The sequence below is a fragment of the Leishmania major genome, chromosome 12 (assembly GCF_000002725.2).
Source record: "Leishmania major strain Friedlin complete genome, chromosome 12".
In the NCBI taxonomy this organism is placed as follows: domain Eukaryota; phylum Euglenozoa; class Kinetoplastea; order Trypanosomatida; family Trypanosomatidae; genus Leishmania; species Leishmania major.
Window position 1 is genome coordinate 424,475 of NC_007253.2, and position 11,019 is coordinate 435,493.

Here is an 11,019-nt window from a genome sequence, read left to right on the forward strand (position 1 = left end):
GAAACGTGTTGTGGTAACGCCGATGACGGTGGGCGTTGTGGCGAGGACCGCGCGCGGATGCTGTCGCGACGGTGGTGCGCAGCGCGGGCCTCTGGACACGCGTGCGTGCCGTCTCTCCCCACCGATGCTCCTCTCCCTGCCTGCCCAGACATCTTCTCTCTCTGCCTGCCCTCCCCCTCCGCCGCGCCTGAGCCCTGCGCACTGCCTGCCCGGCTGCGTGCATGTGTGTGTCCCCGTCTGTGCCCAGCGCACCACTCATTCACAGGGAGGACAGCGCCGTCGCCAGCAGTGCGCCTGCTGCCACATGCGCCCATGGCGCGCACGAACATGCGCGCACACCGACGGCGAGGGGAGACTCCACAGCACCCATCGCTCGAGCTGCGCCCTGTGCTGTGAAGCTCTTGCTTCAGTGCCCTCCCTGCCGTGCCGCCGCAACCGCGCCGCGACGTCTTGCCGAGATGCGGAGGCGTGCGCCCGAAGTGGCCGCAGCAGCGCTTGCGTGTGCGCTCGCACCTGTGCCCCCCGCGTGGCGTGTGCCACGACAGGCGATGCCGATGCGCTTCTCCTGCCCGCACCGCGTCCGGACCGGTCAGCGGTGGGCACGGCGCCCCTGCTGTCGCAGCGCATGATGGGCGCCGGCGTCGTGCGGCTGTCCCGCCCTCGTCACGGCCAGCCGTTCCTGTGCTTCGTCGTGCGCGATCCCATCGTGTGCGCCGTGGCGAGGACGCGCACGCCGACGCTGCCGTGCCCGGCGCATGCCTCGTTCTCGCTGCTGCACGCGGCGCTGGCGCACGCCCCGCCAAGCGGCTGTGCGCAGCGCTGGCCTGTGAAGGGGCGCGGTGTCCCGAGCACCGTCGGTGCTGGCGAGCTGCTGGCCGCGACCCCGTTGGACCTGACCTTCTCTGCGCACGATGAGCTGCTCGGCGATGCACAGCGCTGCGACCGCGTGGCGCGCACCTTCGTGCCAGCGGCAGACCTGTACCGGGCCGGGGGCGTGGTCTTCTCAGCTCGCACCTCCGCCACCGCTGCTGGCTGCGAGGCCGCGGCGCCGGTGGCGAACGCGCTTGTGTCCGCGCTCGGCGGTGTGCGCGGTGGCGGCGAGGACTGGCGGTCGCCGAGGTCCGCGTGTGCGCCGCTGACGGAGTGGCGGCAGCAGCTGTTGTGTGCGTGGCTGTGCTGTTCAGCGTGGGGCTGGCGGCGTGAGGACGCTGCTGCTGTCGCGCGCAGGCAGCGGCCCCCGCTGCGTGGCACACGACTGTCTGCGTGCTTGCGTGCAGCACCGCCCCCTGCATTGGCGTGCGCGTGCGTGTCTCTGTGAGCATGGCTGCCAGTGGTGCCCTCGCTCCTGCCTCTCGGTGCCTCTGCCTCTCTCCGCGTGTTGATGCTGTGGGCTGTGTGTGGGGCTCTCATGCGGTGCTGCTGCTCTCGCGGTGTCGCTCCTCTGCCCCGACTCTCTCTGCTGCCCTCCTCTCTCGCATGCGGGCGAGGGAGGGGTGGCACGTGCGCGCGCGCGGCTGCGCTTGCGAGTGTGCTGTGCACTGCCGTGCGCTCTCTCCTCTTTCTTTTTCCATTCGCTTGTCTTCTCTCTTCTCCCCCCTCCCCCGCACTGCGGTCTCCCCTCCTCTGCCGTGCGGTGCGCAGACGAGGGATATGCCGCTGTGCCTCCCCCCTTTCATGGAGCGCCGAGCCGATCCCCCTTCGGCCTCGCTCCTCCCTCCTCCCGTGTGGGTCCTGTCTGTTGTACATCTCGTTGGACCGTCTCTTCGTGTTGCCTCGGCGCCTCGTCCGCAGAGCCGCGTTCGCGTGTGCCGCCTCTCAGACTTCAGCCTTACTGTGATTGTCTTCTCACAGTGCGCCTCCGTGTGTGTGTGTGTGTGCCAGCACGCACCGCCTCTTCCATGTATGTCCTTGCTTGCTCTGGTGTGCCACCCTCCCGCTGCCTCCCACAATCCGTAGATGTGCGCATGGCCGTTTGAAGGGGACATCGGTGCTCCTCCTCCCCTCTCCTTCCTCATTCTCTGCGTTCGATTTCGTGGGCGGTGCATCCATGTATACATATATATATATATATATGTAGATGTATGTATATGTATGTATATGTATGTGCGTGTATCCGTGTGTGCCAGCACGCGTGTGTCGCGTCACGCTCTCTTGCCCGCCTCTCCTGTGCTTGCCACTCGCTCTGGGCGCGCTGGCGGCTGGCGCCGGGTGGTGGCCGTGCGGAGGTGGGCGGCGGCCCTCCCCTATTTCTCTATTTCTCTGTTTCTCTGTTTCCCCTTCGAGTCAACAAACGAGAGCTGCTCGGCCCCGTGACCCCGACCCGTGCTGTGGGAGGGGGAAACGTGTTGTGGTAACGCCGATGACGGTGGGCGTTGTGGCGAGGACCGCGCGCGGATGCTGTCGCGACGGTGGTGCGCAGCGCGGGCCTCTGGACACGCGTGCGTGCCGTCTCTCCCCACCGATGCTCCTCTCCCTGCCTGCCCAGACATCTTCTCTCTCTGCCTGCCCTCCCCCTCCGCCGCGCCTGAGCCCTGCGCACTGCCTGCCCGGCTGCGTGCATGTGTGTGTCCCCGTCTGTGCCCAGCGCACCACTCATTCACAGGGAGGACAGCGCCGTCGCCAGCAGTGCGCCTGCTGCCACATGCGCCCATGGCGCGCACGAACATGCGCGCACACCGACGGCGAGGGGAGACTCCACAGCACCCATCGCTCGAGCTGCGCCCTGTGCTGTGAAGCTCTTGCTTCAGTGCCCTCCCTGCCGTGCCGCCGCAACCGCGCCGCGACGTCTTGCCGAGATGCGGAGGCGTGCGCCCGAAGTGGCCGCAGCAGCGCTTGCGTGTGCGCTCGCACCTGTGCACCCCGCGTGGCGTGTGCCACGACCACCACTAAGCTCCCCACCACGACAACGACCACCACTAAGCCCCCCACCACGACAACGACCACCACGACAACGACCACCACTAAGCCCCCCACCACGACCACGACCACCACAAAACCCCCCACCACGACCACGACCACCACAAAACCCCCCACCACGACAACGACCACCACAAAACCCCCCACCACGACAACGACCACCACTAAGCTCCCCACCACGACAACGACCACCACAAAACCCCCCACCACGACAACGACCACCACGACAACGACCACCACGACCACGACCACCACTAAGCCCCCCATCACGACAGCGACCACCACTAAACCCCCTACCACGACCACGACCACCACTAAGCCGCCGACCACGATAACGAGCACTACTAAGCTGCCCACCACAACCACCACTGAGGCACCGGCTGAACCCACGACCACTGCTACCCCAACAAACACGCCGACTCCTGCACCAGAGACGGAGTGCGAGGTGGATGGGTGTGAGGTGTGCGAGGGGGACTCCGCTGCGAGGTGCGCGAGGTGCCGTGAGGACTACTTCCTGACGGACGAGAGGACGTGCCTGGTGTACTGCGATGGCGGTGTTGCTGCTGTGTCGAGCGGAGTGGCGGCAGCAGCTGTTGTGTGCGTGGCTGTGCTGTTCAGCGTGGGGCTGGCGGCGTGAGGACGCTGCTGCTGTCGCGCGCAGGCAGCGGCCCCCGCTGCGTGGCACACGACTGTCTGCGTGCTTGCGTGCAGCGCCGCCCCCTGCATTGGCGTGCGCGTGCGTGTCTCTGTGTGCATGGCTGCCAGTGGTGCCCTCGCTCCTGCCTCTCGGTGCCTCTGCCTCTCTCGGCGTGTTGATGCTGTGGGCTGTGTGTGGGGCTCTCATGCGGCGCTGCTGCTCCCGCGGTGTCGCTCCTCTGCCCCGACTCTCTCTGCTGCCCTCCTCTCTCGCATGCGGGCGAGGGAGGGGTGGCACGTGCGCGCGCGCCGCTGCGCTTGCGAGTGTGCTGTGCACTGCCGTGCGCTCTCTCCTCTTTCTCTTTCCGTTCGCTTGTCTTCTCTCTTCTCCCCCCTCCCCCGCACTGCGGTCTCCCCTCCTCTGCCGTGCGGTGCGCAGACGAGGGATATGCCGCTGTGCCTCCCCCCTTTCATGGAGCGCCGAGCCGATCCCCCTTCGGCCTCGCTCCTCCCTCCTCCCGTGTAGGCCCTGTCTGTTGTACATCTCGTTGGACCGTCTCTTCGTGTTGCCTCTCGTTGGACCTTCTTCTCTGCAGAGCCGCGTTCGCGTGTGCCGCCTCTCAGACTTCAGCCTTACTGTGATTGTCTTCTCACAGTGCGCCTCCGTGTGTGTGTGTGTGTGCCAGCACGCACCGCCTCTTCCATGTATGTCCTTGCTTGCTCTGGTGTGCCGCCCTCCCGCTGCCTCCCACAATCCGTGCCTGTGCGCATGGCCGTGTGGAGGCGACATCGATGCCCCTCCCTGCCACTCTCTACTTCCTCACTCTCTTCGTGCTATTACGTGGTTGATGTATATATATATATATATCCAGGAAATAGGGAGGGAGGCGGTGCTAGATGCGTGCACACCTGTATGTACGTGTGCGTCTGTATGTATATGTCTGCGTAGTAATGTGTCCTTCTGTGGATTCATATGTGTGTGTGTGCGTGTGTGTGCATATATATATATATATAGCTATAAGTAGGTATGTCTCTCTCTCTCTCTATGTGCAAATATATAGAAGGGTGGGTATGCATGTTTTATCTGCACATCTGTATAGTATTGGGCATGTATGTGTGTGTGTATACATATGTATGTGCGTGTATCCGCGTGCTGCGCCACGCTCTCTTGCCCGCCTCTTCTGTGCTTGCCACTCGCTCTGGGCGCGCTGGCGGCTGGCGCCGGGTGGTGGCCGTGCGGAAGGTGGGCGGCGGCCCTCCCCTATTTCTCTGTTTCTCTGTTTCCCCTTCGAGTCAACAAACGAGAGCTGCTCGGCCCCGTGACTCCGACCCGTGCTGTGGGAGGGGGAAACGTGTTGTGGTAACGCCGATGACGGTGGGCGTTGTGGCGAGGACCGCGCGCGGATGCTGTCGCGACGGTGGTGCGCAGCGCGGGCCTCTGGACACGCGTGCGTGCCGTCTCTCCCCACCGATGCTCCTCTCCCTGCCTGCCCAGACATCTTCTCTCTCTGCCTGCCCTCCCCCTCCGCCGCGCCTGAGCCCTGCGCACTGCCTGCCCGGCTGCGTGCATGTGTGTGTCCCCGTCTGTGCCCAGCGCACCACTCATTCACAGGGAGGACAGCGCCGTCGCCAGCAGTGCGCCTGCTGCCACATGCGCCCATGGCGCGCACGAACATGCGCGCACGCCGACGGCGAGGAAAGACCCGACAGCACCCAACGGCCGAGCTGCGCCCTGTGCTGTGAAGCTCTTGCTTCAGTGCCCTCCCTGCCGTGCCGCCGCAACCGCGCCGCGACGTCTTGCCGAGATGCGGAGGCGTGCGCCCGAAGTGGCCGCAGCAGCGCTTGCGTGTGCGCTCGCACCTGTGCCCCCCGCGTGGCGTGTGCCACGACAGGCGATGCCGATGCGCTTCTCCTGCCCGCACCGCGTCCGGACCGGTCAGCGGTGGGCACGGCGCCCCTGCTGTCGCAGCGCATGATGGGCGCCGGCGTCGTGCGGCTGTCCCGCCCTCGTCACGGCCAGCCGTTCCTGTGCTTCGTCGTGCGCGATCCCATCGTGTGCGCCGTGGCGAGGACGCGCACGCCGACGCTGCCGTGCCCGGCGCATGCCTCGTTCTCGCTGCTGCACGCGGCGCTGGCGCACGCCCCGCCAAGCGGCTGTGCGCAGCGCTGGCCTGTGAAGGGGCGCGGTGTCCCGAGCACCGTCGGTGCTGGCGAGCTGCTGGCCGCGACCCCGTTGGACCTGACCTTCTCTGCGCACGATGAGCTGCTCGGCGATGCACAGCGCTGCGACCGCGTGGCGCGCACCTTCGTGCCAGCGGCAGACCTGTACCGGGCCGGGGGCGTGGTCTTCTCAGCTCGCACCTCCGCCACCGCTGCTGGCTGCGAGGCCGCGGCGCCGGTGGCGAACGCGCTTGTGTCCGCGCTCGGCGGTGTGCGCGGTGGCGGCGAGGACTGGCGGTCGCCGAGGTCCGCGTGTGCGCCGCTGACGGCAGAGCTTTCCGCCTGGGGTGGAGCGGATGAGACACGCCCGTGGGGTGCGGGGGCCCGCACGGCTGGACTGCTGACCCGCGGTCGCGGCCGACGACGTCGTCCTTGTGCTCTGCCACGCCTCACGGGCGGGCTGCCTGGGCGTGCCTGAGTCCGACGGCATGCTGCGGCGGCTGTGCGAGGCCCGTGAAGTCGGCTGCAGCGTCTCTGCGCAGACGGCGTCCTGTGGTGTGTCCGTTGACAGCCGCGACGCTGTGCACCACGGGCCATCCGAGTCCGTGGCGGTGGGGTGTCTGACGAGGCAAGTAGAGCGCGTCGGCGCCTCTGCGGTGCTGCGAGCCACGCTGCGGCTGCCGGGGATCGGTGCTGCTGCGACGGCGACGGCGGCTGCGCCCGCCGAGGCGTGCGTGGGGGTCGCCATGGCTGTTGCGTTTTGGGTGGTGGCCGAGTACGTGCCGGGCCGGCTGCGCGCGGCTCTTGCGGTGGCCTGCGGTCTAGCCGATGGCGCAGCGGCGCCAGCCTGCTCGCCGACAGCCGCAGCGTCCATAGACATCGGCGAGCGGCTCGGCGACGGCGGCGAGCTGGGCACGAGGCGACAGGCGGCCGCGACTGGAGAAGGCTGGGCAGCGGAAGGACACGCTCCCCTTGCTGGCTATGCTCGCCGAGGGGAAGCCGAGGACGGAGGGTGGCGCTCCGTAGGTGTGGCGTGGGCGCACGACTGGCCTCGCTATCGCGGCGCGAAGCACTGCGTGTGCCGTGCAGGGTGGGCGAACAAGGGTGTGTGGGGAAGGGGACGGCGTCGCCTCTGCTGCGTGCTGTGCGCGTGAGGGCGGCCGCGTGTGTGGGGACAGGTGCAGCTATCCCTCCCGCCCCCGATGCCGGTGGAGCGCGCTGGAGCCCGTCTGTGTGCGTGTGTGCGCGGCTACTGTGGCCAGCCTCCCTTCTGCGCCGCCGCGTCGCAGGCCGCACCGCTGCGTTGAGACACGGCGCGTATCGGTGTGTGGAGTGAGGCCGGGAATGGCTTCTGCTTGGCTTGCTTGCGTGCGAGCGTGCTGGTGGCTTGTTGGCTGGCCGGACTCGGCACGGCGCACCCCATCCCTCCTCCCTCCTCCCTGCGGCCGCATCGTGTGCGGCGAGGGCGTGCTCTCACCTTGGTGGTGACGGCGTGTGTGCGAGCGTTCTCCCCTGCTGGCACACGTCGGCCGTGCATCCGCGTGCCGGCGCTCGTGGGTGGACTGGGCGATGGGGGAGAGGCACGCACAGCGAGGCCGAGGGAGAACGTGGTGCCTGTGCTGTCCGCAGGGGTGTGGGCGGTGCGCACGGGGAGGTGAGGCGAAGGGGGCCGCACCTACGCACTGCACCGAGTGCGAGCTGTGGGGACGGAGCGGAGACCTCACGGAGGTGCTGGGCCCTCAATGATCTGCCGCGTCCCCCACCCACATGCGACAGTGGTCGGCGTCCGCACCCCCGCTCGTTGCGATGCGCGTCATGTAGTCGCTCCTTTCTCCCCGCCGCATACGTGACGATACTGGTGACAGGGGGGCACCCCAGTGCGCGGCATCCAGTGGCGCCGCACTCTCTGTGTGGGGAGGCGGAGCGGCCCCTCCCCCCTCTCCCCTCATCCCTGCGCATACGGGACCGCTTCTGGTGGCGGAAGGGCTAGGCCCCTACGGCGCCGGGGGGAGGCGAGGGCGGTGCGTCGCCACCGGTGTGGGCAGTGAGGTCGTGGATGGCGCGGCGCCGGAGCGACGTGCGGCAGTGGGCGCGCTTGTGCTGCCCGCATGCTGGGCGAGGGGTCAACGGGGCTCGGGCGTCTCCCGCCCGGCCCGTGCTGCCTGCTGGTGGGGTGCCTGGGCCACGCCGAGGCGGACGCGCCAGGCGGCTGCCGGCACGGTGTGCGCTGCTGTGGGGCGACCTGCGTGGCGGATGGGTGGGCAGAGGCTGTGCGAGGGGCCGCGCGCGGGGCCTGGTGCGGGGTGTGGCGCGGCGTCGGCCTGCTGTTGCAGGACGGAGGGATGGACGCGTCGAAGTGGAGCTGCTCGCGCTGTTGCAGACATCGCCACCCCGAGTGTTGCCTGGCACTCGCCCCTCTCCCCACCTGCCATATGCGGCTGCACACGCATGCGGGCGGCGAGCGACATCGGCACTCATGAGGGTTTGGTGTCCTGTGCTTCCACACCCCCACTGCGCGTGGACAGCGCGCCCATGCAGCGGTGGGGCCTCATGGGCAGAGGGGATGCCCCGCCACTGCCTGCTCTCTTGTCCCCGCTTCACCTCCCATCGGTGATGCGAGGCGAGCAAGCGAGTGCCCCTCGCCGGTCTCTCCCGCCCCACCGAGCAGCGACCGGCACACGTGAGCCACAACGGCGGCCTTGCCTGTGCTGCTGCGGGCCTTCGGCTCTTTCCCTGTGTGCTGCCGTTCCCCCTGTGCCTGGTGCCGCTGCTGCCTGCGCATGGCGAGCGGGCCGGTGCTGCCGCATCCCCCCCCCGCCTCGTGTGCGCACACACCCGTCCGTGGGCGGGGCCGGCGTCTTGCGCGTCGTTGCACTGCGTTTGCTTTTCCTCTGTTCTCGGCGTCACTGGCGTCCCTACCATCCGTAGCGCGTGGTCGTGCTGCCCGTGCTGCTGTCTTGAGCCGTGCTTGGTGCTTGCACCCACTGCGACGCACTTGGCCACTGCCCTGCCGCTCATCATTATTATCTGCATCGAGGAGCTCGTGCCGCGTCGCACAGCTCTGCGCGCACGCACGGGAGTGAGGGGGAGCTGCAGCGACCGACCAGACGGAGCGGACGGGTGGACGGGGGCGCACCCGCCCGCTGGTCATGCTCTCTGTTTCGCTGGCCGCCCACTCCACGCCGCTGGTCTGTGCGGAGCTCCGCGCTGCGTATGGCTCGCCCCTCCCTGCCCCTCGCCTCCTCCTCATGTGCACCGCTCCCTCCCTCTCCCTCCCTCTCTATCCTTCGTTGTCACCTCGGCCAACCTTCACGGACACGCAGACGTACGTGCGCATCCACACTACCCCTCGCCTCGCTGCTGCTGCTGTGACAGCTCTACGGACCCTGCCCAGTCGCTGCGCCCCGCTGCTCGCCTCTCTCCCCCGCACGAGGCTACGTACGACGTGTCGGCCCCCTCGCTCTGCCTGGTAAGCTCAGCAGACACCGACGCCCGAGCAATCCCGCCCACGGACCTGCTGCCGCCCCGCTCTGCTCGTGACCCTGGCTGCGAATGGCGCAGTGCGTGCGTCGGCTGGTGCTGGCGGCGACGCTCGCCGCTGCGGTGGCGCTGCTGCTGTGCACGAGCAGTGCGCCGGTGGCGCGTGCTGCTGGGACGGGCGACTTCACTGAGGAGCAGCGGACAAACACGCTGGCGGTGCTGCAGGCGTTTGGGCGTGCGATCCCTGAGCTTGAGAAGAAGTGGACGGGCAACGACTTCTGCTCGTGGGACCACGTAGCGTGCGTGTCAGTCGATGTCTTCGTAGGTCTCGATGTTTCGACGTATGCCGGCACGCTGCCGGAGATGCCTGTGGGCGTCAAATACAGGCACGTCATGATCCGGGACCTGGGGTTCTGGAATATGCCACTGCTGAGCGGGACGCTGCCGGACAGCTGGAGCCAACTGGAAAGACTGATCTCCCTTACGTTGTCGGGCTGCGGCGTGAGCGGGACACTGCCCGCCTCATGGGGCTCGATGGTTCGTTTACGTGCCTTGACTGTGGGAAATTGCAGGCACCTCACCGGCAGCCTGCCTTCTGAGTGGAGCTGGCTGCCTAATTTACAGACTCTGGTGCTGAGGCAACTGCAGCTGAGCGGTACGCTGCCGGCTGAGTGGAGTCGGATGAAGTTCGTAACTACGCTGGAGATCGCTGCAGCTGGCAGCTTCACCGGCACGCTGCCGACTGAGTGGGGCTCGATGAAAGCGCTGACGAATCTGTATCTGACCGATTTGCCGATTGGTGGCAGTCTGCCACCCGAGTGGGGCTCGATGGTGAGGATAAGAAGGCTGAAGATCTGGGAATTGCCGTTGGCCGGCCCCCTTCCTCCTCAATGGGGCTCGATAGCGGGGCTGGAGACTCTTTCTCTGCGGGACACAAACATCTCCGGCACGCTGCCGCCCGAATGGAGCTCGATGACGTTTCTAACCAATCTTGATCTGCGGGGCGCAAGCATCTCCGGCAGTCTGCCGCCCCAGTGGGGCTCATTGGCATTCCTGAGAGGTCTTGATCTGCGGGGCACGAAGGTCTCCGGCACGCTGCCCCCGGGATGGAGTGGGATGTCATGGATGACCCTTCTCTATCTGGAGCTCACTCAGGTCTCCGGTACGCTGCCGCCCCAGTGGAGCTCGATGACACGGCTTAGAGATCTTAATCTTCAGGGTACTCAGGTCTCCGGCAGTCTACCGCCCCAGTGGAGCTCACTGAAAGTGCTTAACTTTCTCGATCTGGAGGGTACTCAGGTCTCCGGCAGTCTGCCGCCCGAGTGGAGCACGATGTTGGGTGCCGAGTTCCTGCAGCTGGAGCACTGCGACCTGTCCGGCAGTCTGCCGCCCGAGTGGTCTGCGATGCCAAGGCTGCGTCTTGTCGGACTGAGGGGCAACCACTTCTGCGGGTGTGTGCCGGAGTCGTGGGCCAAGAATGCTGATCTCCTTGTAAGAATCGAGGACGAGCACAAGGGCAGGGACTGCAGGCTCGGTAACGACTGCCGCACGACTGAACCCACCACCACTGCTACCCCAACAAACACGCCTACTCCTGCGCCCGCTCCTTAGATGGAGTGCGAGGTGGATGGGTGTGAGGTGTGCGAGGGGGACTCCGCTGCGAGGTGCGCCAGGTGCCGTGAGGACTACTTCCTGACGGACGAGAGGACGTGCCTGGTGTACTGCGATGGCGGCGCTGCGGCCGCGTCGAGCGGAGTGGCGGCAGCAGCTGTTGTGTGCGTGGTGGTGCTGCTGCTCTCGCGGTGTCGCTCCTCTGCCCTGACTCTC

At 67.3% G+C, this 11,019-nt stretch overlaps 4 protein-coding genes across 4 annotated transcripts; all 4 read left to right on the forward strand.

Moving 5' to 3' along the window:
* Nucleotides 1–22: 22 nt before the first annotated feature.
* Nucleotides 23–1,318, forward strand: LMJF_12_0905 (hypothetical protein; the record flags this gene model as incomplete). The annotated part of the gene is made up of 1 exon (XM_001681635.1): nt 23–1,318. One exon carries the CDS (start codon nt 23–25, stop codon nt 1,316–1,318), a length of 1,296 nt encoding a protein of 431 aa, XP_001681687.1.
* Nucleotides 1,319–2,641: 1,323 nt separating this feature from the next.
* On the forward strand, nt 2,642–3,553 carry LMJF_12_1005 (putative surface antigen protein 2; the record flags this gene model as incomplete). Its single annotated transcript, XM_001681636.1, has 1 exon — nt 2,642–3,553. The coding sequence occupies one exon, from the start codon at nt 2,642–2,644 to the stop codon at nt 3,551–3,553; it is 912 nt and encodes a 303-aa protein (XP_001681688.1).
* Nucleotides 3,554–4,921: 1,368 nt separating this feature from the next.
* On the forward strand, nt 4,922–6,190 carry LMJF_12_1015 (hypothetical protein; the record flags this gene model as incomplete). Its single annotated transcript, XM_001681637.1, has 1 exon — nt 4,922–6,190. The coding sequence occupies one exon, from the start codon at nt 4,922–4,924 to the stop codon at nt 6,188–6,190; it is 1,269 nt and encodes a 422-aa protein (XP_001681689.1).
* A 3,074-nt stretch (nt 6,191–9,264) lies between these two features.
* Nucleotides 9,265–10,803, forward strand: LMJF_12_0920 (promastigote surface antigen protein PSA; the record flags this gene model as incomplete). Its single annotated transcript, XM_001681638.1, has 1 exon — nt 9,265–10,803. The coding sequence occupies one exon, from the start codon at nt 9,265–9,267 to the stop codon at nt 10,801–10,803; it is 1,539 nt and encodes a 512-aa protein (XP_001681690.1).
* Nucleotides 10,804–11,019: the final 216 nt, after the last annotated feature.